Source organism: Schizosaccharomyces japonicus, assembly GCF_000149845.2.
Source record: "Schizosaccharomyces japonicus yFS275 unplaced genomic scaffold supercont5.1, whole genome shotgun sequence".
NCBI classification, from domain to species: Eukaryota; Fungi; Ascomycota; class Schizosaccharomycetes; order Schizosaccharomycetales; family Schizosaccharomycetaceae; genus Schizosaccharomyces; species Schizosaccharomyces japonicus.
Window position 1 is genome coordinate 1,453,228 of NW_011627860.1, and position 24,751 is coordinate 1,477,978.

General features: G+C 46.8%; 14 protein-coding genes across 14 annotated transcripts; 6 read left to right on the plus strand and 8 right to left on the minus strand.

Moving 5' to 3' along the window:
• Positions 1–337: 337 nt before the first annotated feature.
• SJAG_02777 (mitochondrial 37S ribosomal protein YmS18) lies at positions 338–877 on the plus strand (the record flags this gene model as incomplete). Its single annotated transcript, XM_002173933.1, has 1 exon — positions 338–877. The coding sequence occupies one exon, from the start codon at positions 338–340 to the stop codon at positions 875–877; it is 540 nt and encodes a 179-aa protein (XP_002173969.1).
• A 36-nt stretch (positions 878–913) lies between these two features.
• SJAG_02778 (chromatin silencing protein Clr2) lies at positions 914–3,144 on the minus strand (the record flags this gene model as incomplete). The annotated part of the gene is made up of 1 exon (XM_002173934.2): positions 914–3,144. The coding sequence occupies exon 1, from the start codon at positions 2,375–2,377 to the stop codon at positions 914–916; it is 1,464 nt and encodes a 487-aa protein (XP_002173970.2). The 5' UTR covers positions 2,378–3,144.
• Positions 3,145–3,201: 57 nt separating this feature from the next.
• SJAG_02779 (vitamin H transporter Vth1) lies at positions 3,202–5,510 on the plus strand. The gene has a single exon (XM_002173935.2). The coding sequence runs from the start codon at positions 3,584–3,586 to the stop codon at positions 5,210–5,212; it is 1,629 nt and encodes a 542-aa protein (XP_002173971.1). The 5' UTR covers positions 3,202–3,583; the 3' UTR covers positions 5,213–5,510.
• Positions 5,451–8,676, plus strand: SJAG_02780 (membrane transporter). The gene has a single exon (XM_002173936.2). The coding sequence runs from the start codon at positions 6,262–6,264 to the stop codon at positions 8,071–8,073; it is 1,812 nt and encodes a 603-aa protein (XP_002173972.1). The 5' UTR covers positions 5,451–6,261; the 3' UTR covers positions 8,074–8,676.
• A 25-nt stretch (positions 8,677–8,701) lies between these two features.
• Positions 8,702–9,836, minus strand: SJAG_02782 (V-type ATPase V0 subunit C). The gene is made up of 5 exons (XM_002173937.2): positions 9,706–9,836; positions 9,656–9,661; positions 9,482–9,613; positions 9,061–9,388; positions 8,702–8,930 (listed from the first exon to the last, which is right to left on the minus strand). Exons 1-4 carry the CDS (start codon positions 9,720–9,722, stop codon positions 9,202–9,204), a joined length of 342 nt encoding a protein of 113 aa, XP_002173973.2. The 5' UTR covers positions 9,723–9,836; the 3' UTR covers positions 8,702–8,930; positions 9,061–9,201.
• A 335-nt stretch (positions 9,837–10,171) lies between these two features.
• SJAG_02783 (phosphomannomutase Pmm1) lies at positions 10,172–11,753 on the plus strand. The gene is made up of 3 exons (XM_002173938.2): positions 10,172–10,537; positions 10,726–10,846; positions 10,965–11,753. Exons 1-3 carry the CDS (start codon positions 10,448–10,450, stop codon positions 11,528–11,530), a joined length of 777 nt encoding a protein of 258 aa, XP_002173974.1. The 5' UTR covers positions 10,172–10,447; the 3' UTR covers positions 11,531–11,753.
• A 707-nt stretch (positions 11,754–12,460) lies between these two features.
• SJAG_02784 (hypothetical protein) lies at positions 12,461–14,191 on the minus strand (the record flags this gene model as incomplete). The annotated part of the gene is made up of 1 exon (XM_002173939.1): positions 12,461–14,191. One exon carries the CDS (start codon positions 14,189–14,191, stop codon positions 12,461–12,463), a length of 1,731 nt encoding a protein of 576 aa, XP_002173975.1.
• A 657-nt stretch (positions 14,192–14,848) lies between these two features.
• Positions 14,849–16,318, minus strand: SJAG_02785 (protein kinase activator; the record flags this gene model as incomplete). The annotated part of the gene is made up of 5 exons (XM_002173940.2): positions 16,255–16,318; positions 16,079–16,202; positions 15,645–16,003; positions 15,336–15,492; positions 14,849–15,207 (listed from the first exon to the last, which is right to left on the minus strand). Exons 1-5 carry the CDS (start codon positions 16,288–16,290, stop codon positions 14,849–14,851), a joined length of 1,035 nt encoding a protein of 344 aa, XP_002173976.2. The 5' UTR covers positions 16,291–16,318.
• A 204-nt stretch (positions 16,319–16,522) lies between these two features.
• Positions 16,523–17,274, minus strand: SJAG_02786 (translationally controlled tumor protein). Its single transcript, XM_002173941.2, has one exon. It carries the CDS (start codon positions 17,139–17,141, stop codon positions 16,635–16,637), a length of 507 nt encoding a protein of 168 aa, XP_002173977.1. The 5' UTR covers positions 17,142–17,274; the 3' UTR covers positions 16,523–16,634.
• Positions 17,275–17,574: 300 nt separating this feature from the next.
• SJAG_02788 (fungal protein) lies at positions 17,575–18,535 on the minus strand. The gene has a single exon (XM_002173942.2). It carries the CDS (start codon positions 18,332–18,334, stop codon positions 17,780–17,782), a length of 555 nt encoding a protein of 184 aa, XP_002173978.1. The 5' UTR covers positions 18,335–18,535; the 3' UTR covers positions 17,575–17,779.
• Positions 18,536–19,000: 465 nt separating this feature from the next.
• Positions 19,001–19,817, minus strand: SJAG_06013 (hypothetical protein). Its single transcript, XM_011050682.1, has one exon. The coding sequence runs from the start codon at positions 19,643–19,645 to the stop codon at positions 19,364–19,366; it is 282 nt and encodes a 93-aa protein (XP_011048984.1). The 5' UTR covers positions 19,646–19,817; the 3' UTR covers positions 19,001–19,363.
• On the plus strand, positions 19,717–23,384 carry SJAG_02789 (endocytosis regulator). The gene has a single exon (XM_002173943.2). It carries the CDS (start codon positions 20,290–20,292, stop codon positions 21,451–21,453), a length of 1,164 nt encoding a protein of 387 aa, XP_002173979.1. The 5' UTR covers positions 19,717–20,289; the 3' UTR covers positions 21,454–23,384.
• SJAG_02790 (DNA repair endonuclease) lies at positions 19,942–23,201 on the minus strand. The gene is made up of 2 exons (XM_002173944.2): positions 22,433–23,201; positions 19,942–22,297 (listed from the first exon to the last, which is right to left on the minus strand). Exons 1-2 carry the CDS (start codon positions 22,848–22,850, stop codon positions 21,909–21,911), a joined length of 807 nt encoding a protein of 268 aa, XP_002173980.1. The 5' UTR covers positions 22,851–23,201; the 3' UTR covers positions 19,942–21,908.
• Positions 23,332–24,750, plus strand: SJAG_02791 (phosphoserine aminotransferase). The gene has a single exon (XM_002173945.2). The coding sequence runs from the start codon at positions 23,489–23,491 to the stop codon at positions 24,653–24,655; it is 1,167 nt and encodes a 388-aa protein (XP_002173981.1). The 5' UTR covers positions 23,332–23,488; the 3' UTR covers positions 24,656–24,750.
• The last annotated feature ends 1 nt before the right edge of the window (position 24,751 follows it).

The following is a 24,751-nucleotide window of genomic DNA, read 5'->3' on the forward strand; positions in this document are numbered from 1 at the left end:
AAGCGCATTTGTGTTTTCCGTGAATGATTACGGTTCGAATCGCAGAGTGACCACTTTTAAGTTAAATCAAAACAATTTCTTCTGTAAGCTTGCTGGTAAAATACAAATCTTGGGAGTTGAATTGCGTTCATATTTAGGTACTGTACTGTTAGAAAGGAGTTTAGACCACTCTGTTTTCATCATACACAATTTTACTCCCAATAGTGCAACGATCCGCTGAAGTGATTCATTAGTTTTCATTTTTTGCCTTTTTTCTATTCACTTGTTACTTCCCTCTTTCCTACTCTTCTTTGGATTCTACTGATTCACGTATTGCGCTCTTTTGAAAACGAAAAAAATGAATTTGTGCCCGTTACTGAAGAGTTGTGTCTCAATTTCCAAAATAAAAATACCAGTACTCATTAATTTTCGAGGTTATGTTACGGAAGGTTACTCTGTCGAAGATATTTTGTTCAATGGCTTGAAGAACATGAAATCGAAAACGCACCAAACAAACTCGGAATTACGAGAGCAACTCCCGTATAAGCTGCATGTAAAATGCAGTAATAACAACACCCATGTTACATTCTGCGGAACAGACAACCTCATTATACACACTGCCTCAGGAGGAACTGTCGGCTACAAAAAAGTAAAACGAGGAGAATACGATGCAGCATACGCGGCTTGTTCCGAAGTGCTAAAAAATATTAAAGAAATGGAACTGAAAGTTTCCCGGCTGGAGGTTATTTTTTCTGGGTTTGGAAAGGGACGAGAAGCTGTACAAAAGTGCCTTTTGGGCAAGGAAGGCTTTTGGATTCGGGACAAAATTGTTCGGGTGCGAGACGCAACTCCTATTAAGTTCGGCGGAAATAGAGCTCGTAAAGCTCGGAGATTATAAGATGAATCGCCATCACTTGACTACTTGTCATTATACTTACATGACCACCGGGGTAATATTTTCAATTTCGGAGGACAGCAGTTCATAGAAATTACTGTTCACCCAATTTTCTTCTTGAATTGCTTCCAAGCGACTGTTGACGCGTAGCGACGGCATTTCTGTTTCACAAACAGGACCATGCAACATCCAAGGTTCATACCAACGACCTTTTATATTTGCCAGTTCGCATTCATACTCATCCTCCGGTGCGTGAAGACGGACGAATGTCATTCCGACGCACATCGATATCATGGATAACCGCCGAGGCAGTTGTTTTTCATTTTCTTGTTTTTCAGATGCAGAGTGCCGATCGTTCTCTTCTGCAATTACTTTCCAGAGTGTACCACGTACACAAATAATGTCTGCATCGTTGATGTAAATATCGGATATGTGCATAAACGAAGTTTCTTTGAAGTTTTCGGGAAGGGATTCCTCATGTAATGCGCACAAATCGTTTACCCATATCTTTTCGGCTCCGAGAAAGAGCCCATAATAATGGTCATTGGTTTCGGAAGAGGCTTCCTCAAGAATAGGAAGTACACAACGCGGAGCACGGTTGCTTTCGTGTTCAATGTATTGCGATTCGTCCAATGGCTGATAGCAACCAAATAAGCACCATGATTTGGTCAATTCAATACCCAGAGCGTGAGATTTATTTGAAGGATCGGGCTTACGAGAAACCCATGGCTCAACATCGGCAGCTACCATGTTAAAAAAATAACGAGAGTTGCCTAATTCTCGACAATGATATTGATATGGCTCCAAATACGAGTCTTTCAACATGAGATGATCCTCGACATTTGACCTATTTTCTACTGTCAGTAAGTTGCGAGAAACAACGATACCGGGTAGCATTTGCCCATTCATATCCACCCAAATAAGCTCTCCAAGACGGAATGATGCAGGCCATGTGTAGGTGTCGTCCTTGCATTCATGATACAACCTTTCGGCTTCCATCTGCTGAGAACGTCGAGATTTTGTATCCTGGTTGGAACATAAAACACAACAGCACTTCTGAACATCGTGAGTTAAGTCAGTAACAAGCCAATACAGATGAGGTTGAAACTCAACCGCCGAGCGAAAGGGTCTTCCACTCGGATGCCCGAATAACCATAAGTCTGCTTTAGCAGATGTGTTATTTCGAGCACCAACTTTCACGAAAAGCTCGTAGTTTTGAGGCAGCTCTCCAAGGACGTAATTGTCGAAGCTTGCGTCTGTCGGCAATCCTTTGACTTCAGTGTTTAGGTGTTTTACCGGCGCCTTCTCGGGTGTCTTTTGAGAGAAGGAAGTCTTTCGACTTGTTAGCATATCCAAAGGATCCCCCTCCTTCACAGGCGTGTTTGTGATCATTGGGCTGACAGGACTAACATCGTCCTCATATTGCTCAAAGATATGTAATGCTGCCTGAGTGGTTCCGGAGCCTCCAAAGACGTGCTTGGCAAGCATCTTACCGCATTGCATCCGAAATTTGTGATGTCTCGTGTCGCTTTTGCTAGCTCAACCAAGTTCTGCGAGCCTCGAGTACTGCCATTTCGGGAAGAAACTGCATTAGGCCAGGTGTTCCTATTCCCATCGGACCAAGTGCATCGAACGAATTGAGACATTGCAACGAGAAGATGTAGAGGACTACGAACTACTGATTCGACAAAATCGTGTTATGAATATGAAATGAAAATAAAGACAAGATGAAACACAAAAACAAAAACCGGTCAACGGTAAACTTGTTGATTTTTTGCTTTTACTAGAAGCGTTTTTAACCTCTATATGGTTTGGTGAAACATGAACCGCAAACGATGACCGATCAATACTTTCTCTCAGAGTAATAGTATATAATGACCAAACGGAAAAAAACAAAAAGAATTTTTGTCAGGAATTAACCACAGCTACAGGCTAGAACGGAGTCCTTTTACTCGATTATTTGTTTACTACCTGGTGTTCGCCTCTCAGTGGAGTTTTACCTCCAATACACCAGAAACGGCTCAATAGGCAACAATTTGTCTAGGAGGTGCCTTTTTCGTTCCCTCTAATCCTTAGTCAGAAGCATTTCGTGCGATTAACCTTCTTCTAAGAAACTCAATTTCGCCGCCAAATTCCCGTTTGCGCAATTTTTCTCATTCGATTTACAAAACGAGTTCTGTGATTTACGAACGAAATAATTGGATCGCTTGTTTCTCACCAAACTCAATCAGCAAAAAACTCATCACTCGATCTTATCATGCAATGAAGTTATTAGGGGCTAATTATAGTTAACTGACTTACGAGCTTTTGTTTGCTCTGTGACTTCTCCCTTGGTGAAACAAGTTGAATTGTCAATGATTCATTCGCTTTTCCTTGCACAGCTCAGCTGAAATTTACCAACGAAGAAGATCATAAACGAGATAAGTGAAGTTTTCTCTATCCTGGAGTGAGATTTCAGAGCGTGCATAACTATCGAGTTTATTTACGAAGCAGCGGTTTTTTTCTTGGCCAACAAGAATTCATACAATTCAAATTATCTGTGTCCATCTACTAAGACTCACCAAAAGACAAGAATTGTCGCACTAATCATGCTCAGCCGTTGGGTATAATTCTCCTACAACGTGTATTTTTTTTTAATATTCTTTTCAAGGCTTTCTCTCTTTTTCTCTTTCTTAACTATCTTCGAATTTCTGTGTTGTTTAAGTAAAAATGATCGATGAGACACGGAATCGGCTGTCTCTCGAAGCTTATGAAACGAATGTCAAACCCGACACTGATAAAAACCAAGGCGTTGTCAGTCTGACGGAGAAGGCGATTGACTTGGAGAAAAACAATGATCAGGAAGTAACTCCGTCTTCATTAGAAGAGGAGTTTACTCATGATGAGATGAAGAATTTGCAGCGCATTCGTTTGTTGATTGATCTTCGAGTAATTCCGTGCCTTTGGATTCTTTACTTCTTGTCATGTTGCATTCGTTTCAGTGTATCACTTGCATTCACTATGAACACAACTGCTGGCCACAGTCTACTTCAAACTCTCCCGGGCATCAACGCTCATTATACTTCGCTTGGACTGGCGTTGTTTTACGTTGCATACGTAGTTTTCGAAGTCCCTTCAAATCTGGTAATGACTCTCATTGACCCTCGTATATGGATGGCCCGAATTCAGGTGTCTATCGGTGTGATTGGTGCCTGCCATGCTATATTGGGCTCCAAACATTCCAGTGCTCAGGGTTTCGTTTGCTTACGATTCTTCCTGGGTGTTGCCGAGTCAGGTCTGTGGCCCGGTTTGGCTTATTACATGTCGCGCTGGTATCGCGGTGAACATTTGGGAAAACGTATCGGCTGGTACTATACGGCTGCTCAGATTGCAGCAGCAGCAGTCAGTTTGATTTCTGCTGGTTTCCAGCGGATTGATATGAATGGAGGACTGTACGGTTACCAATGGATGTTCCTTGTATGGGGTGTTATCACGATTGCTCAAGGCATTTTAGTAGCCTGGTGGTTACCGGCGGTGAAGTCTCGTTTTAGCGAAAAGAAGCTGTTTTCACGCTTTGTGCCAGACTTTCTAAAGCGTTTCTCGCCAAGCCGCACACCGTTTTTGAAAGATGCAGACAAACAACTACACACTCGCTACATCTCAGGGATGCTTTATGGCCGTAAATGGTCATGGCGCGATTTAATTGCGTCGCTGTTGGATTTGCGCCTGTGGCCGTTTATCGTTATGTACTTTGGAGTTGTCGGCGTTGGCAACGGTATTTTTGGTTACTGCACGCTCATTGTCCGTCAGATTAATCCAAAGTTTTCGAGCATTAGCGTGTCTCTTTTAACGGCGCCCATCTGGCTGTGCGATGCGTTGAGCATTGTGCTTGTGATGCCCTTGTACGATCGTTTCCGCAACAAGATGTCTTTCTTTTGCAGCAGTTGCGTGGTTATCATTGTTGGACTCGTTGTTGCAACCTATGCTCATGGAGTTTGGGCTCGTTACGTGGGTCTCCTGCTCATTGGATTTGGACTCGGACCCACAGTTCCCATCTGTACCTCGTGGGCTTCAGAGGTTATGTCTGAAACGTACGGCGATGTTGGTGTTGCTTCTGCTCTTGCGCTCGTCAGCGGTCTGGGAAACCTGGGCAGTGTTCTTACGACATATGCTCTTTACAGCGGCTGGTCTTCCGACCCAACATATCGCAAGAGTAATGATGTCTGCATCGGTCTCATTGGTATTTCCATTGTTTCGTGTGTCATTGAACGGCTCCTCCTAAGCTTTGGACCCAACAGATACCGCAGTACCAATCACAAATCCATTAAACCAAAAGAAGGAATGTCTATGAATGAATGAGTCAAAACATGAGTATGGTTCACAGCGCATTTCAAGTACAGCCTCCGTGTTCATTTTTCAGCTTACCCACCCGCAACCTTCCGATTTTCACTCGCCCGCTCTTCTACTTTTATTTTATTTTATTTTATTTTCGTGTATAATGGGTCGCTCAATATATTCCTATCATTATTGTTGTAGTTGTCATTATAAGCGTGAACTAGTTATCAAAAACTTCTCGAGATGTGTAATAACGAACACTGCGTTTAATAATTCTTAGGAATTGTCTCGACTCGTGTACCATTTACCATTTACCTTTTTGTTTTTTACTCACTTATTCCACGGCACGCGTCGCAAAATAAGGTTGCATTAAGGACGCAACACGACAACCTTATTCCCGAAAGTTAACGCGTCGCGTTCACATAAATAGAAGACAACTGCAAGTTCTCCCACCGTCCACGCATCCCATTACTAATACGTTTCTCGGTTTGAATCCTATTATTCAGTTCATCCTCATTTTATTTTCATTCCTATCTTAACGACGTCTCATTTCGTCATCTTATTGTTTTTAATGTGCCACGACATCGTCACCATTACTGTAACCGGAGTCTAGTTTGTTTTGCTCAGATGGTTTGATTTTACATGTATCCTTGGAACTATATTTAACCGGAATGACCGCTTATTCATCAACTGCCTATTCGCACTCTAAACAATTATTCCAAGCGTGAGCTTTGATTTGTTCCAACATCCTCCCAAGCCTACATCAGTCTTGTTCGTCTTTTTACTCCATAGGCCCACAACGAGTAATCCTGGACGCTCATTCGCTGTGCCATACAGGCTGTGACCAAACGCTCACACCTACTAAGTCCATGGTCAAACATTATCACCACTCAGATTCAACTTCGTTAAACGATCGTAGTCCGACCCAGCGCTTTTCATCGCGCTCCGGACGACGGCTCTTCCTATTGTCCGTTCTCCTGTCCCTTATAATCTCCCCGCCAGTCCATTCTGTGAGCTATAGAAGCTCTTTTGTGTGCATTTTACCATACTACACTCGTTGAATATAAACTCTGATGCATTTGCATCCTTCAGCAGCATCTCCAATGCAGCTCCCTACTCAGCCAGCTAATGTAGTAACGGTCGACAGAACCGTTACAACTACGGACGAGAGTCCCAGTGGCTCTGTAACATTACATAAAGGTACTGCCAGTGCAGACAGCAGTGGTAGCCTTGGCAGCATCTCTTCTATGAAAACCGTGCAGACGAATGATTCGTACAAGTCTGAAAAGCTAAACGACCTCGTCACGTTTGATGAGACGTTGCGAGATATTGACCCGAAAGGAGTCTCCCCAGTCAACACAAATGACGAGACTGTTATTCCGAGTGACGAATCTTTTTATGAAGAGGGCGAGAAAGAAATTCCGTGGACGGCCGAAGAAACACAAGCATTGTCTGTCATTCGGCGGAAGTGCGACTTTCGGATCATTTCGTGCATTTGGTTGACTTATTTTCTGTCACGGAGCGTTACTTACAGCGTGAGTATGTCGTATACGATGAACACAAGTGATGGACACTCGCTGCTGCAAACCGTAAAGGGTATCAACAGCCACACGTTATCGATCGGCCTTGCTGTATCATATGTCGCACTCATTGTATTCGATCTGCCGTCCAACCTACTCATGACTTGTGCAGATCCAAGACTTTGGCTCTCTCGTATCCAGCTCTCCACAGGTATCATTGGAGCATGCCATACGATTTTGGGATCACGTATCTCGAGACCTTCTACATTCATCATTCTTCGACTGTTTAATGGCCTTGCCATCGCCGGAATGTGGCCGGGGTTTGCCTATTATACAAGCCGTTGGTACCGCGACAGACATCTGGGTAAACGGATTGGTTGGTACTACACGGCCGCTCAAATAGCGTCGGTCACCACGAGTTTGCTTTCTGCAGTTTTCCAAAAAATGGATAACCTTGGAGGTTTGTATGGCTTCCAATGGATGTTTCTCATTTGGGGTATTGTCACATTTCTGCAGGGTCTCACCATTGGTCCTTGGTTGCCTCCGATTAAATGTGGTAATAAGGGCGAAAAGCTGTTCTCCTGGATTCCATGCCCACGTTTCTTAAATTTCCTTCGCCCTGCTAAGGAGTCGCATCTCACGCCAAAAGAGAAGCAACTTCACAAGCGTTATATGCGTGGACTGAATGTCGGCCGTTCTTGGAACTGGCGCGATTTGGTTGCAGCAACTCTTGATGCCCGTTTATGGCCTCCCATTTTCATGTTCTTCGGCGTCGTCGGTGTCAGCAATGGTATTGCAAACTATAGCAGCCTTATTGTCCGACAGATCGATGCTAGTTTCTCGGATGTGACCGTTTCATTATTGGTTGCACCCATCTATATTTTTAATACTCTTGCCATTCTTACCGTGCTGCCTCTGCACGATCGCTACAAGCGCAAAGCTTTATTTTTCGTTAGCAGTGCCTGTATTATATTAGCAGGTTTGTTGGTGACAACGTTTACGCCTGGCGTTTGGGGCCGCTATATTGGTCTTCTCATACTTGGTTTCGGCCTGGGTCCAACAGTGCCCATTATCATGGCATGGGTTTCTGATGCCATGGGACCTACACACGGAGACGTTGGTGTTGCTGCCGGTTTGGCCATTGTTAGCGGCTTGGGAAACATCGGCAGTGTAATTTCTACATATGCACTTTACTCCGGTTGGAAGAGCGATACGACGTATCGCAAAAGCAACGAAGTTATGTGTGGCATGGTAGGTATTGCCATAGTCGCAGCCATTGCCATGCACTGTATCCAGAAGTTCCATTGGTACTCACCCACTCGTACGCGGTTATGTGTACGCAAGACGGACGAAGAGAAGGCGTAACTCCGTCGCAGCTACGGTCATTATTATCATTACTGCTATTATTACTACTGGTTCGGTTTCTCTGTGTTTTCCCTTCTATTTTCACGATATACCTTTTACGCATGCATCTGATGAAGGCTTTCCCCATCTTGTAACTTGGTTTTTCTTTTACTCCCCCGCTTCCGTGTCAATTCCTCTCTTCGCTCTTTTATTTCTTCTGTACATTATATTCTGGTTAATTATTATGAAAACATTTGTTATGACATAGAGGAACGGTGGAAGACGTATGATGGAGAGACAGCCACGAAGCTCGTTTCTATTTGTTTATCGTACTTCCACATTGTATTATTATTTTATATACTTATTATACTTGGGCATATGAACCATCCGACGCGACGGCGCCAACGAGATAATACTCGTTTGTACAAATTATGTTATGGTCCTCAGGAGCGACCAAGCTTTAGAATATATTGACTACGAAAAGACCACAGTTCATTGTATAGAAAAAATAAAAAGACAAAACCTGGCACCGCCAACACATGCCTTTCTCAATTTACAAACTGCCGTTTCAACAAATGCACACACATCCACTCACAGCTAGCCCCGTCTACGTATACTACCGCCTTCAACTTGAGCCTCCTCACCGACCTTTCGTGTCAAAAGAAATGTACTGTATTAAGAACGGTTATGGACCAAAGAAATAGCACCTACTGCAGAGCCTGCAACATCTGCCATCGGCGAGGGAGTATTAATCAAAGTCCTAGTCTGCATCGAAATGATTGCATTACGGGCGTCGAAGCAACGCAGGTTGTTGTAGTTTATCCAAGAGAGAGAGTGTATGTATACTTCTTGAAAGGGGGAGTTTGTACTTAGATACACTAGAGAAGGATTAGTACAAGTGAACGCCTAGAAAGAGGTAAGAGGAGTGAAAGCAAGACTATCCAAGACAGACCAAACTGCCATGTCTTCAACTTCCATCCCGTTTCACTCCCTTTTTAGTTGTCATACCGTAACGTTGTCGCTAGCCCGAGTATTGAGCAGAAGAGCAACAATCAAACCATAAAGACCCAAAACTTCAGCGAAAATAAGAATAAGAATCATGGCAACGAAGAGACGAGGCTGTTGGGCGGTACCACGGACACCCCAGCGTCACCGACGATACCAAATGGCGAAACCGGCAGCCAGACCGGCCAAACCAACAGAGAGACCGGCACCAAGTTGGATGAAACCAGTGTAGAGAGATTGGATTTGCTTCAGGCCACCGGAAATCAGCACCGAGACGACCAAACCGTAAATGGCAATAATACCAGCCATAACGACGGGAATAGTGTTTTTACTAAGGTCATCGTGTTAGTGCCAGGAGAGCGTGGAAGCCAGAGAGAAAAGGCTCGAAAGATGAATTCCCTCATCGCTGTTCATTTCTACTTACACAATCAGATCAGGACGCAAAACACCCATTGCACTGATACCAACGCCAGCCTTGGCAGTACCGTAAGCAGCACCGAAACTGGCAAAGACGATGGCTGCCGTACAGCCCATAACACCGAAAAAGGGCGCGTAACTGTATGTTAGAGCAAACTCTTCAGCTTAAATTCGCGCATACACAGGACTAAAGCAGTTAGAAAACAGTTGAGGAGATCTTAACGTTCGTACCAAAGGTCTGTAGACATTTTCAATTAAACTAGCACCTGAACTGGGATGGGGTGGAGGAAGCAGTGAGGTTGGGAGTTGGCAGGTTCAGCTGGGAGGGCTGAAAAGATAGCTTGATTTAGTGAGAGCGAGTGAGGCGTAGCGAGATTTATGGTGCGTGTTGAAACGATTTAGCGAGATGGAAGAGAATGGAATGAAATAGAACGAACTGGAGCGAGCGCTTAGAAGAGAATAGTGCAATTTAGCGTTATTTAGTGCACGTTAGCGATTTGTAACGAACGGTAACGAAGTGTAACGTGTTTATGACATATTCGGTGTGACTCTGTAAACCGTTTCTACGAGACTTACCACGCCCTCATATTTCAGTTAACGATAATTAAGGAGACTTAATGAGGAGAAGTGCTTGACGCGTTGACGCGAGTCGTTAACGGAAGGTCACTCGCGTGCGCGAGCGACTTGCCAGTTTTTCCGAGCGGGAACGCGCCTGTTTCATGCAATTCCTTCACAATGTTTTCGCATTGCTCTTGCGCCTGCACCGCCCGTTCACGACATTCGTTGCACGCCCACAGCGCCCGACGGCGCTGTCGCATAGCTGACGCTAGCGTCGGCACACCGCCATTTTCGCGTCACGTTTGTTTACTTGTGAGCTTATTTGAGTGACGGTTGGTATAAAGTCACCACCAGGAAAGCGTAACGTCCGAGCCTCTCTCTCCATCCCTCTACCACTCCCCCCGTCTGCACCACAATGTCCTCGATCCTTCCTTTTGAGCAACGGAAGTTCCCCAAAACTCTCGTCCTTTTTGACGTTGATGGCACCTTGACCCCTGCTCGTCAGGTATGTAAAAATACGGAACCTGTGACGTGAGTCGGAAATGCGGTTACAAGACGCACAGCGTGTGTTTTTGCATATTTGCATGTTTTCCGGTCTCCAGACGTTCTCTGGAAATGCTTTTTCGGCTTTTCCAAAACTTTTGTCATATTCCTACGCGTCAACTCTTTTTCTTTGAACTAACATTGACTTAGAGCATCAGTCCTGAAATGTTGGACCTCCTTCAGAAGCTCAGACAAGTCGCCGTTATTGGTTTTGTCGGCGGAAGTGACTTGTCCAAGCAACAAGAACAACTTTCCATCAGCGGAGAGAATGGTAAGGATAATGATAAAGGGCTGCTTATGTGCATATGTGTGTGTGTGTGTATTTCAGACCCGCTCGCATTGCACAGCCGAAAATGTATTACACAACTTCTTCTTGCTAACAAGTTCAGCAATTGACCATTTTGACTATGCTTTTGCTGAGAATGGTTTGACTGCTTACCGTTGCAGCAAGCAACTCGCCAGTCAATCCTTCATTCAATGGTTGGGCGAGGAAAAGTACAAGAACTTGATCAACTTCTGTCTTCGTTACCTTGCTGACATTGACATTCCTGTCAAGCGTGGTACCTTCATTGAGTTCCGTAACGGTATGGTGAACATCTCCCCCATTGGCCGCAATGCCAGTGTGACCGAGCGTAACGAATTCGAGAAGTACGACAAGATTCACCAAATCCGTCCCAAGATGGTCGAGGCTCTTCGCGAGAAGTTTGGTGACTATGGTTTGACCTTCTCCATTGGCGGTCAAATCTCCTTCGACGTCTTCCCTACCGGCTGGGACAAGACCTACTGCTTGCGCCATGTTGAGGGTGACGGTTTCGACACCATCCATTTCTTTGGTGACAAGACTTACAAGGGTGGTAACGATTATGAAATCTACGAGGACCCTCGCACCATCGGTCACTCTGTTACATGCCCCGAGGACACGATGGCCGAGCTTAAGAAGCTTTTCGGCATCTAATTTAGTCACGGCGACTACCATACATCTTTCTAGTCCTTGGGAGATGTGTAGCAATTGGAGGGCATTATTTCCCTTAGCTCGCACAAAACGTTCCTTTCAGACTTTGGGTTTGTTAAGTAAGGGTCCTCCGGTCCACATAATTGCTCGGGTAGACGCTTTAAGAGTTTAGTTATAATTCAATTAATGACTCATGTCGTAGCACTTATGCCGGCTACTTTGCCTACTCTGTTAGTTGAGGTTAGGCGCCTCGTCGACTAAGTAACCGACGCGCCGGTGAGAGTAGGCTGTGTCTCCAACATACAGTAATTATCAAGTAGGACGCTGTCGCACCTCACCCTTTTTCAAGGTTCTGTAGAGACGGTTGTTTTACCTGCTTGCCTGCACTCGCATCCATAGGCTCTCAACCGAGCGGTTTCATAAGAAGTTATAGTAATAGATACAGCGGAGTGGATGGCGCCCAATAGCAATCGTACAGACGATGGAGATAATACGCGTGCTGCGAATATTTTTCAGGAATGACCAGAATGACTCTGGGTGTTTTACTAGCGCAATATTAATTGGGAGGGAAGAGGGCGAAGAGATGACGGATAGAAAAAAAACACAAGGTGATGACAGTAAAGGAAGGTTTCAAGGGTATTAGTGTTGGCAATTTAAGATAGTAATAAGAGTAACGGGCGATGCACGGACCCAAACAAGGTCAGCAAGACGATACTCGCTAACAGGATGCATATACCCTGTTGTCGCCATACAAGATAGTCAAAGATTAAGAAACCATTCCCTTAAATCCAAATCTCTTACCAATGTCCAATGATGCTCGTTCAAAAAAAAAGAAAAACAAAAGGAAAGAATAAAAAAAGAGCGGAAACGAAACAGAAAATAAATGGCGAAAAACAAAACAAAGTATAGACACAATCACCTTCCCTGTGTTAACTAATGAAATGGTTCCTCGGCAGAAGGCATAAAGTCATGAGAAGGTTCCCAAGGAATAAAAGCAGGTATCGACAACACTTTGGTCAACTGAAGGAAACAAGCACTAGCACTATTTACACAGCCCTCCATCAAAGGCAGTCCATTGTGACACCAGCATCCAACGTACCAAATGTTAGGTCCCTGTACCGGACCACAGCAACCAGTCTCGGTGCAAAACTCGGAACGCGCACGCATCCATGGCATGGTGAGTACAAACCGGACATAGCGGGATATCGATAGAATAGAATCCAGCGTCGGAAGATTTTCCTCAAGAAGCATAGTTGTTTGATAGATACCGGGCGCCGAAATATGCGTCACCATGGTACGTTGCGAATCTGTAGAACCAACAACAACACGAGGTAGACGCTTACACTCTGGAAAGATAGTGGTGTCCTTGTGAGTCATTACAACCACGCGATTGTGTGCAGCTTTGGAAAAGGCATCGATGGCACGACTGGCATTCGAACGCTGTAAAGCAAGCTTAAGAGAATTCACTTGATGTGGGAGAAGCTCGGCGGTAGTTTCCGCGGCTATCATTAGATTAAGAGCTGATTTGGGGGAAACGCCGAGAATAACATGGTCGTAAATAATTGAACGACCATCCTCGAGTACAAGACGGACTCGTAGCGAATTGTCAACGCCATCGCTAACGGGAACGTATTCGAGAGCTGTTATGCCAGCATTACAGTAGACATTGTCCACTTTTTCGATCAGCCGCCGAACAACCTGCCGCACACCATCAGATACCAGCATATGTGTACCCCTGTGCGTCTTCCATTTGTACTCAAGGAGAGGAGCGATTGGGTGCTCGAGCAACTGCTCGCTAGAACAGGTGCACAAGGTCATAAGCATGGGAAGTAGAACGAGCCGAACAAAGCTCGAGGGCAGGTACCAAGCGGACTCGACGTATTGTCGCACCGTTTTTTTTTGAATGGGATGCGTAGCACCCGGACGGTAATGGCCACGGCGGCCATGGTAAGAGCAGACGCACAAAAACAACACGTAGCCAAACCAAATAGCCAGTAACCGAAATATACTGCCACACCACTTATATACATTCCAGAGACTCGCGAGTGTTAGCGAAGGACCAGAATTAACGTCGCCCGAAAACTGGACAACCCAATGTTTTAGTGTGCGCGAAATACTGCGCGGGGTCGCAAACGGGGACCAATACGAAGTTCGTACGGTCGAAAGCGACTCGTGAGTTTCCATAGGGGGGAACATTTGAGGTAGCTCGTCCAAATGAAACCATCCAAAGCTCAAGCGATTCCGATAAAAGTTGATTCCCAGGTATCTGTACAGACCAGTCAAATTAGGATAATAACCAGGATTAAAAGTTCGCCAAGGGGTATCAATTCGTTGCGGCCGTTTCGTTTCTCCAACTTCAACTGTCAAACTTTGGCCATCCATGCCAATGGAAGAGCCTCGTTCAAAAAGATCGACCACCAAATGTACTCCATATTTTTCTGCTTCACACGTCGATAATAGGTAGGCAGTCGTCAGACTTGACAATCCAGTTCCGACAATTGCAATTCGTACTGTCTTTAATTTTGGCCGTGCCGCAGGCTTCGAAGCTGAAGACGTTTTTGAATGCGACGGCGTCCATTCTTCGACAAACGTTGTCGTCGACCCCGAAGATGCTGTGGAATACGGCGAGCCTTTATCGTCCATTGGAGAAATAGGGACTTCCATAAGTTTGTTTGCGAACGTTCGCAGGGGTAGTGGCGGATCGTTCTTGTGGGCGTCCAACAATTGATTGACGCAAATTCCGCTGGCTCTTTTGCGCGACACTCCCGCTCACGGCAGCGAATGCGATTTTTCCATTCTTAACTGTTTGCGCTTTGAACCCCGGAAAGGCGACCAACACGTTGAGTCAGATGATGCTAGATAATATAGTCAAATTTTAGACACGAAGGGCGAAGGAAAGCCAGTCCCAAAAATCGGGTTGGCGCAGCCATTGAGGCGGGGGAAAAGAGCAATCGGGTGGGGATAACCAAGTCAAAAACTTAAAGGAGCGAAAAAACAGAATAAGGGTCGGACAAAGACGATATGAATGGCAGCTGATGAAGAGATTACGTCCCCAATACTCCATTGAGAGTTTGTGGACCGGGAAACGGCTGCAGAAACCAGCGCCCAAGAAGGTCCATGCGATACGCTAACGTTCGCACATGGTCGCAGTCTATCGGGCATACTCGTAGACGCCTGCGTGAGAGTTAACACACGAGACATGACGCGGTAAAGCATGACTTGAGAGTGGGCTGGAGTCGCTGCAAGCCATTGTGAAGCATATGACAACACTCGCTGCAATCACCCTGTGAAGATTAGTGAATCAAGAACAAGGCGCCAAACCTATTGGGGTCCAGCTTGCTCAATGTGCATGGGTTCATCGGAATCGGCGTCTTCGTTCTTGAATAAGGCCCGGTTAGCTGGAGGCTGTTCACCGATAATGTAGTTCATGATGTCGGCAAGCGAGAGCATTCCTTTCAGATGCATATGCTCGTCAACAACAACGAGACGGTGAACCCGCGAATGTTTAATGGCGTCAAAAACGCCATCAAGGTGGTCAGACTCCCGACAGGTGTGCACACCTGGAAAATTGGATGGGCGCTTGAGCAGTGCCTCTCCCACCATAAGATCAAGATTGTGGTAATCGCCGCGCTGAATCAATAGCATGACATCTACCGCTTCAAACACATTCAGAAGCTTGCCTGCAAAATCCGAGTAGTTAGTACGAGTGGACACGCATGAAAAACCGCAAGAAGCACCCACATCACCTGAGCTCGCGTGAGTGACGAGTGTCGGCTTGTGCATGTCAATAAGGTAAGGTGCGACATACCATCAATGTCAATAATGGGAACGGCGCTAATGCTGTACGTGCCGAGCATCTGAATAATGTCGTACACAGGCGTATCCATCGTTGCCGTAGCGAGATTGTCCCAAGTGCCGATACCGAGCTCACTTAGCGGGACGCGAAGGAGACTTGTTTCTTTGCACTAAAAGGTGTTAGTTTTTTGAGCACACAAAAAATGCGCATGCTGAAGTTGCATCGCAATAGAAAATAACGAGAGAAAGCCTTGCAAAGAAAAGCAATTAGTGAGACTCTGGCAAGTCCCGCTCTTATATCGTTCAACACTTTGCTCCTTACGTTCATAGAAATAAATTTGAGAATACGATACTGTGTGAGTACCGACACAATCATCTCACTGCCGCTCTCCGTGTCCGTGTCAATCAACGGAACACGACGGGCTCGCGTCTTCGTCATTGTTGTGCATGCCTCCATGAGACTGTGCATGGGATGCACATACACGGTCTCTGGCGGGATGGCACCAATCTTGCGTTCGATTTCACGCAGGCCCGACAGCCGGAATTTGTCGATTTCTTCAAGCGCCTCGGGATATGATGCGTTTTGGTAGTAGTATTGAATGACATTGATAAAATCGGCCATTGTCAGCAGCCCGGCGAAACGGTTTCGCTCGCTGTCCCACAAGGGAGCACTCACTATGTCTGTCACAACTGTCAGTACGTGCCAGAACCGCTGCCAAAGAGCGTGCGACAGTCGTTCCCCACGCGTCCACTTACTATTAACGGCCAGCAGGCTCAAACTAGCCTTTACAAAGAGAGAATTGTCAAATACAATCAAGCGAAACGAAGCAGGTAAGACATCATAACTGGTGCGAGACTTAATAAATGCCCGAATGTCCGACTACAAGGAGAGATGAGCACAATTTCCGGGTAACACACGCAGTTGAACATACCAATGCATTGTTTTGGACAGTATAGACGTCAAACATGGTTCGGTTTGAGTTTGGTAGAGGGAAGGATGGTTGGCGCGCCTGGGGAAGGTAAGAGTGATGCATGACGCAATGCACGTGCGCCGGTAAAATGCGGGGTAACAAGGAAACTCGTAAGAACTGCGGGGGATCTGCAACACCGCCGATCGGCCAGGGAACTAAACCCCTCGTATCGAACACACACTGTCCCGCTACACGAAGGATAATCTCACTCTCCCACCCACACACACACTCACACATATATACATGCACCTATGCACATTCGCTTCCTCCAGCCCTATGTCACCGCTTCGCAATCTCCATAAATGTCCCAATTAATTATCCCATTCAACTACTCATACTTCTTAGAACTTCTCAGAGAGAAGACCGTCCTTGAAGAAGGTCATGTAGGGGGTGACACCATCCTCACGGTAGTTGAGAAGGACGACCATTCCATCGGGATCCATGCTCTCACCAGTGTAGAAGTCGTAGTCCTTGAAGTTGCCGAGGATCTTCTTGATGTAACCGACAGCGTTCTTCTCGAAGACGGGAACACGGTCAGGGTTGGACTCCTGGAGACGAGCCTTGATAGCCTTCATGTAGCCCTTGATGTAGGTCATGTAAGACTTCTTGTCGAAGGAAGTCTGGTTGAGACGGAAGGAGTAGACCAAGTTGTTGACAGTCTCGACACCCTCCTCGACATCATCACCGCCGTCCTCAGCAGAGGGGTTGGCACCAATGTCGATATCGCCACCTTGCTTGACATTCACCATTTGGCAGTCGGCCTCGTAGACAATGTCGTCGACCTCCTTCAGGTCATAAGCATCGGAGACAAGCTCATCGCCAGAAATAACGTCCTTGAACAAAAGCATGGTGGTGGTTGGTAGAGGGTGGCAGCGCGAGAAGCGTGATTTGGGTGTGTCGTGGTAGCAGTCACAGCGGGGTGTGGGGGTAGCGTAATGGGGTGTAGCGAGGTGCAACGAGGGGTGTGGCGGGGTTAGGGAGAGGTGGGGGAGAATAATAAGTAAGTGAAGTGAAGCAAAGTAAAGTAAAGATAAATTAAAATAAAAAAAATAAAATTGTAATTGTAATTGGTAAAAACAAATAGATAATAGTGACAATAACAACAACAACAACAATTGCAGTAGCAGCAGTAACATAATTCAGAATAAACAAATGAATTAAAATCAATATCAATAATACGAAAGTAAAAATCAATAACAAACTTCCAAGTGATCACAACTATAGGCAAGTTCCAAGTGGTCACAATGAACACTCTACTACACACAGACATTCCTCCCTTCCCTCCTTCTAACATAAATTTTATACAAGTACATTTATATTTTCTCATACATAATAAAACATAGCAAATAAATAGAACAGAAAAGAGAGACTTCTAAGACATGGTTCGTGGGGGTATCGAGGATGTGCGGCGGACCAGGTTGGATGAGTGGGGGTCGTCAACGTAGAGGGGGACCAATAGTGGTGGGGCGGGTTTTTGTCGGGCTCACTACGACTCGTTCAAGAGCCTCCGGAGATGTGTCACTGCACTAACGAGCCCTAGCGCTCCAAGCTGAGTGGTGCAGAGACCACAGCCGCGACGAAGCGACCAGTGGAGGCTCATAGGCAGGGCCGTCAAGTCGATGACAAAATCGTCCAGCAGGTCGACGGGGCTGACAGAGGTGCAGTGGAGGAGCAAGCGAGCGAAATGGATCAGTGTACCGATCAGCCAGCAGCGGCAGGAGACGAGCCACAGCCAGTTTTCCAGTCGCTTAGGCAGCTGGATGACGTCCTTGCTTGAAAGAAAGGCGAGGCCTTCGGACAAATAGTAAGCCATTTGCACTAGGGTGACGACGAGTTGACAGAAGCTGCTCTGCTGGAAATGGAACCCGTTCACGAGATTGTACAGGCCGGGCAGTCGCAGTGCACAGCGGAATTCGTTGAGGAAGACGACGACGTCCTTTGAGAAAAGCTTCGTCGAAGGCGAACTGAGGCGATCGACGCTCACGAGAAGCATGGCGATTTTGTCGAGCCCCTGTGGGCTCAGCAGCTTGTTCCCAGGCATGCTATGAATGTACGAATGTATGGACGTATGAACGTATGAGTGTGTATGTAAGAATGAGTGAAGGATGATCGGCGGGAATCAGATGGCCGTCAATTGTGTGTCGATCAAGCAATGATCTGCACTCTGTTTCGTTGATCGGCGAATTAGACAGGACGAAGGACGAGGAACAAGCGTACAGGGTGTGTGCCTTTTCTATTTTCCGACATTCGGAAGAATGACGTGAATTTCTTCACATGAACGCGACTCGGTGTCAGACTCGGCAGCGATGGCGAAGCTGTCGCAACAGCACGCAACAGCAAGCGAGGATCACGAAGCGAGCTACGCGATATTAGGCCGGGGATGATTGGTCATCGTGACGACACAGGCGATCGGAACACAGCCGATGGGGCCAGAAGCACGTGAACTCGTAAAACCGGTGTCTGATTGGCCAGGGCAGCGATGATCGCTCAGAAGACCCATCACGGAGTGGTCCAGACAAGCGATATAGGCGAATGCTTATTGGACAGAGTCGAATGAAGAGATGCATGCACGAATGCAATTGGCTTAAAATTGCTCCACAGGCGGCCCGCCCGAGGGGGAGCGGGCCAGATCTACACGACCTTCTCCCACCTGCCCCTTTCAGTTTCGGCGACGCCGGTTCCGTTCGGAGGAACCTTAAAACCTTAATGGGGGATGGAGGGATGGGGGGATGCATTAGGTCTACTAGTTAGGTTTGTCTGACTATCCTAGGGTTTGTCTTGGGTCTAGTGTTCTGGGGTTAGTCTTAGGGTTTACGTCTGCGTTCGGCTATGGATCTCTGCCCCGTACTACGGTCCACCTGTAGGTTTAGAGTTTGCTAGACGAATTTTTACTGCGACATTGATGAACGAGAGATCGTCGAATTGGCGACTGACAAAAAAACAAACGATGCGATGGTCCAACGATAATCCGTAAATACTGGATTCCGTATATAACAACACTTGGTCGCTGATAAAGCCAAAATGAACCTGTCCAACTCAGCCTGGAGAGTTAGGATCTCCAGGACGTAGTTTAGAAGGGAATAGTGGAGCAGACGGATGCGGAAGTAATGGAAGCGAGAGACAGCAAGGCACAGCAGAAACGTCCACCGTAGTTGTAGTTGTAGTTGCAGTGGAAGCGGCAATTGAAGCTGTCACTGTAGTTCTGTGGTTGTAACTGCAACTGCAACTGCAGCTGCGTTGCAGTCCAATTGCTCGTAGAACGTATTGCCTCTCGTCCTCTACACCCTGCTCTCCTCCTGTCTTCTTCTCCTTTCCCGCACATCACTCCAGGATGCGCTAATCCACGTGTCATCTCGCTTTTTCTGTCCCACCAGACCCTATCAAACCTTGTTGATGCGATCTGTAGGGTCTAACGAATTCATCTTTATAAACACAACTCGCACTCCTTCTCCCCCTCTCATATCCCCTCGCTCCCTTTGCGTCGTTCTGCTGTCACTATTGCTGCTGCTGCTGCTGCTGCTGCTGCCCTCGCTGCCTTTGCTAAGCCCTTGACTGCTCTCTCGCCGATCACCCCTGACTCCACGCCCCTCCACTAAAACACCCCCACTTCCACCGTGCTCCAGTGCGCTGCGCAACGCTGCGTTCTTGGCCCAAGTAACACGTTACTTCTACAAAATTCGTAATCTCTCGGGAGACGTTCTCTGCCCTCTCCCACACGCTTGAACGGTCTCGGCTTTCACGGACGACCCTTCAATTGAGCAGCGGTTGGTGTACGAGCGTCGTGTGTGCACAGAGATCCCTTACGGTGACGCTGTTCGGACGCTTTCCTCGCGGTTTCGGTGCACCCTTTGTCCTTTGGTCACGGTACTGCTATTCCTGCTGCAGCTGGTTTACTACCGAGCACTGCCGCCTTTCCCTCCCTCGGGCTTGCCTGTGGTCGCGACTCATTTCAGCGACTTTTAATTAACCGTTGCTTGCAAACAGTCGTCAGCAACCATGTCAATGCTTCTTCGTCGTCACGGACGCTCTTCGGAAGCACTTTCTGCGGGTCAAAGTTCTGCCGTTGGTATGGACGCTTATGTGCAGATGGAATCACCACCGTGCGTGATGTACGGCCCGCCAGCAACGTCCACAGGCTCGATAGCCAGTGGTTTGCTGGTGGCCGACGTAAAGGTTCCGTTGCTGGACGTCGAAGTCGTCAATCTCGAACTCATCAAGAAGCAGACGAACAAACGGTCGCCGCACCTCAGCTGTCCTCACTGCTGTAAAAACGTCGAGCGGCTCCAAGTATGGCAGTTCGTAAGTGCCCGCACCTCCCTCACCAAGGGCAAGACGACATGGCCTTTCAGTGCTCTTATTCCCGGCCACATGCCACACTCGTTCGAATGCTGTACGGTGAAGGTCGAGTACTATTTCAAGGCCACCTTCATTTTCTCGCCTACATCGAAGCTGGAGAAGCGACACCCCATCGAAATTCGCCGGTCAATCCTTCCCTCGACGCCCAAGTCCTTCCAGCGCTTGTTTCCGCCAACGTCACTGAACGTGACACTGCAAACGCCCAATGTCGTGCATCCTTCCAGCTATATTCCCGTCACATTCCAGCTCACCGGCTTCAAGGAGCCAAACAGTTCCACCTCATGGGCTGTTTCCCGCATATCCTGGCGCATAGAAGAACGAATCAAGACTACAATCCGCTCGTGTCACGGCCACGACGATGCCGACAAAGTCCACACGTACCAGGACACGCGCATTCTCGGCACCAACGACTACAAACGCGGCTGGAAAATCGATAACGACCGTTTACTGTTCGAGTTGCCCCTTTCGTTCGCACTCGACGCACGCTACGTGTGCGACTTGCGGTTAAACTGCGGAAACACCGAGCTCGACATCTCCCACTGTCTTGTGCTGGAATTGGTAATGATAGAGGTCGTTGGTTCGCAACCCGTGGACTCCAACGCACGCTTGCTTCGCATGAAGGTGAAGCTCGTGGTCACAACACAACCAGGGCTCGGTGTCAGCTGGGACGAAGAGTGTCCACCGCTGTTCGACAGTGTGGGTCCAAGCCCACCTTGTTATGATGAAGTCGTCGAGAGCCCGACGAACGAAAGCCCGCGCGAACCTAGTGCACCAAACGCCATGTGCAACTGTCCATGCCCATAAAGTTCTCTTCATTGGTGATGCTTTTTCCTGTGCCTCACCTTGCCTTATTTTCATGATCCATTTGTCATTATTCAACAAATGACAGACGCATAGTTATGCTCTCCGACTTTCCTCTTACAACTTCTGTTGCATTCCCTTGGTTTCTCAAATCTGGTAATAGTTCTTATTTCTTCTTCTTTTTTTTATTTCGACTTGTTTTTCCTTTACTTCTTCTACTCAACTTCAATTCCAACAATGGTTTCTATTGCTGTGTCTCTTTAATAAGATGGGTTGCTTCCGTTAAACGCTTCGACATGAGTATATTCTTGACAAATACTGAAAGCGAATGACACCCTTACCATTTCTATAATATATTTCTTCTTTCTCTTCATTTATTATTTTCGATGCGCAATGCACTCGGGTGCTGTCCACTTGTTTGACTCAACTCTTCTCTTGATATGTGTACCACGAATTACTTATAAGTTTCTTTTGGCGATAACCTCCTTCGCATATATATCTGCTAAACGCACTGGTTCAGGAACGCGCGAATGGATTCCGCTACACAATGTAACGACAGCAACAGCCGCTGGAAGTGAAATTTTATGCCCTATACTGACGTATACGGGCCGCGTTGCATGTGGGCTTGTCCACACAGCCATCCCAATCGGCTTGTCCCCGTACCCGATTTCTGGCAATGCCCTCAATGGCATGGGGTGTTGTGGCCCCATCGTGGACAAATGCTGCTGGATGTGGACTCGGTGAGCTTTCAAATCTTCATTCAAACTCGGAGCACAAAAATAGTTTTTTGCAACTCCTATAGTTGGCTTATTTGTCATAACACCAATGTGACAAGCGAGGCCAAACACTGCTTGTTAGTCGGTTTCAAGATGACGGGACCAGGAGTTGGTAAGTTGTTGTTGGCAACCGAATGCATTGAATATTGAACACATTGTTATGCCTGGCTATTTCACTTGCTCCGGTCTCATTTGCACGCACTTACGCACTGGGTGTAATCGACCATTGCCGTCCACGATGATCACCTCTGGTTGCGGAACGTCTTGAGGGATGCTGTTGAGCAGCGTTCTATACCACTTCGCTTCACGGAAAGACAGAAATCCAGGGATGTAAGGTTCCTCCATTCGATCTATCCAGATGGCTGATCTCCATACAACTTTTTGGGTATGTGAATCCCATAAAACAATGGCTGCAGCAGCCTCCTCTGAGGATTTTTTGAACGAAATGTCAAGACCGGCAATGATGCGACACTCGTTCACCACACTCTCTTGAACGTCCCCGTCTTCCTCAACTAAGCGTTCCAGCCGGATTTGCTCTGAACACCAAGTTTGTTGTTTAGCTGTTAAAGCAGCTGCAGTTGCGTGGTCGGAACACCGTTCGTTGTCCTTTTCCTCTACTGCCATGAAAGCACAAAGTGTTGTCTTTTTCCTCTGCTTCCAATGTGTGTAGAGTGAATCTTCCTTGGTTCTGCCGTTGTGTTGGTGTAGTGTTTTTCCGTCTGTCTCTTTCTATTCAATCTGTAAAGTCATAGTTACTTTTACTAGTTTTTATGCTGAATACGTCGAGGACAGCTATTAGACTGTCCTTGCACGACGAATTTTATTGTTTTAATGCGTAAAATTTTGAGACAGGCGAGAGCGCACGCAAGCACATTTTCACGCACACACGCACACATGCACAAACTCTATTCTCGGTATCTCTTCTTCATCTGCTCATTTCTCGGTTCGGACTCGGTTCTCGGTTTTCTGTTTTCGTTTTCATCATTAATTTTATTTTTTTGCGTGGCCGGGTGGCCCCCACATATGGTGGTAGTGTTTGTTACTCTTCGTATGCTTGGTGTAGTGTTTGTGTAACCTGATTGCTACTTGATTGTTACCTCGGCGTTACTTTTGTCACCCCTCTGCATCTCCGTAAGTCACGAATACTCAGCATCAAAAACGCCATCTTTTTGCGGATGGCCCTGGCCGCTATAAGGCTGCTGTGTTTCTGCCTTTCGCCTTATCCTTCCTCTCTTCTATAAACAGATTTTCTATTACGGACTATGCCTTCTAGGGAACAAGTTGCTAACTTTGCTGCCGGACCCGCAGCCATGCTGACGCCTGTCGTCGAGCAGTTTGGCAAGGATTTTGTAAACTTCTTGGACTTGGGTATGGGTGTTGCTGAGATTTCGCACCGTAGCAAACAGGGCGGTGGAATTGTTTCGTCGGCCGAGGAGAACCTTCGTAAGCTGTACAAGCTCCCTGACGACTTCTCTATTCTTTTCATGCAAGGAGGTGGCACTGAGCAGTTTGCTGCTGTTTTGTACAACATTTACGCTCACCATGCCGCCAAGCGTCCCGAGGTTGCCAAGGACTTGGTCGCCAATTACGTGGTTACTGGTGCCTGGAGTAAGAAGGCTTACTTGGAGGCCGAACGTCTTGGTTTCCCTTGCCATATCGCCGTTGACATGAAGCAAGTCTCTGGCAAGTATGATTCTCTTCCTCGTAAGGAGGACTTGAACTTCACTCCTGCAGACAAGACTGCCTTCGTGTACTACTGTGACAACGAGACCGTTCACGGTGTCGAGTTCAATGGTCCTTTGGAGCACGTTCCCGAAGGTGTTATTCGTGTGGTTGATACCTCCTCCAACTTTATTTCTCGTAAGATGGACTTTTCCCACTACGATGTTGTGTTTGCTGGTGCTCAGAAGAACGCCGGTCCCGCTGGTATCACCATCGTCTTTGTCCGTAACTCCATTCTTGAGCGTCCCGAGCCCAAGGAGTTGCACAAGGTTGGCATTCCCGTTGGTCCCACTGTCGGTGACTACAAGATTATGGCTGACAACCATTCCCTTTACAACACTTTGCCCATTGCTACCTTGCACGCCATCAATCTCGGCTTTGACTACATGTTGGCCCACGGTGGTTTGGAGAACTTGGAGAACGAGTCCAATGAGAAGTCCCAGCTTCTCTACCAAACTTTGGAGAAATACCCCTTGTTCAAGGTTGTTGTCAAGCCTGAAGCACGCAGCCGCATGAACATCACCTTCCGTATCGAGCCCGAATCCTTGGAGGCCGAGTTTTTGAGTGGTGCCGAGAAGCTTCACCTTATGCAACTCAAGGGCCATAGAAGTGTTGGTGGCATTCGTGCTTCGTTGTATAACGCCGTTACTTTGGAGCAAACGAAGCGTTTGGTTGCTTATGTTGAAGAGTTTGCGAAGTCTCATTAGCTGCATGCTCTTCCGTGTGCATAGCATAGAAAACAAAAAAAAAATATGACAGTATATGAGTACATCTGAAACAACGATTGGTGTATGTGTGTGTGT

What these genes read in the sequence shown, in the direction of transcription:
- SJAG_06013 (XM_011050682.1), bottom strand. Translation starts at nt 19,645, where the DNA reads ATGACACGTGGATTAGCGCATCCTGGAGTGATGTGCGGGAAAGGAGAA.
- SJAG_02779 (XM_002173935.2), top strand. Translation starts at nt 3,584, where the DNA reads ATGATCGATGAGACACGGAATCGGCTGTCTCTCGAAGCTTATGAAACG.
- SJAG_02788 (XM_002173942.2), bottom strand. Translation starts at nt 18,334, where the DNA reads ATGCCTGGGAACAAGCTGCTGAGCCCACAGGGGCTCGACAAAATCGCC.
- SJAG_02786 (XM_002173941.2), bottom strand. Translation starts at nt 17,141, where the DNA reads ATGCTTTTGTTCAAGGACGTTATTTCTGGCGATGAGCTTGTCTCCGAT.
- SJAG_02790 (XM_002173944.2), bottom strand. Translation starts at nt 22,850, where the DNA reads ATGGCAGTAGAGGAAAAGGACAACGAACGGTGTTCCGACCACGCAACT. An exon ending in TGGTCGATTACACCCAGTGC is followed by an intron (nt 22,298 to 22,432) that starts GTAAGTGCGTGC and finishes ACTAACAAGCAG; the next exon opens with TGTTTGGCCTCGCTTGTCAC.
- SJAG_02782 (XM_002173937.2), bottom strand. An exon ending in TTGCGTCCTGATCTGATTGT is followed by an intron (nt 9,389 to 9,481) that starts GTAAGTAGAAAT and finishes CGATGACCTTAG; the next exon opens with TAAAAACACTATTCCCGTCG.
- SJAG_02780 (XM_002173936.2), top strand. Translation starts at nt 6,262, where the DNA reads ATGCATTTGCATCCTTCAGCAGCATCTCCAATGCAGCTCCCTACTCAG.
- SJAG_02783 (XM_002173938.2), top strand. Translation starts at nt 10,448, where the DNA reads ATGTCCTCGATCCTTCCTTTTGAGCAACGGAAGTTCCCCAAAACTCTC. An exon ending in CCTTGACCCCTGCTCGTCAG is followed by an intron (nt 10,538 to 10,725) that starts GTATGTAAAAAT and finishes ACATTGACTTAG; the next exon opens with AGCATCAGTCCTGAAATGTT. An exon ending in TTCCATCAGCGGAGAGAATG is followed by an intron (nt 10,847 to 10,964) that starts GTAAGGATAATG and finishes TAACAAGTTCAG; the next exon opens with CAATTGACCATTTTGACTAT.
- SJAG_02789 (XM_002173943.2), top strand. Translation starts at nt 20,290, where the DNA reads ATGTCAATGCTTCTTCGTCGTCACGGACGCTCTTCGGAAGCACTTTCT.
- SJAG_02791 (XM_002173945.2), top strand. Translation starts at nt 23,489, where the DNA reads ATGCCTTCTAGGGAACAAGTTGCTAACTTTGCTGCCGGACCCGCAGCC.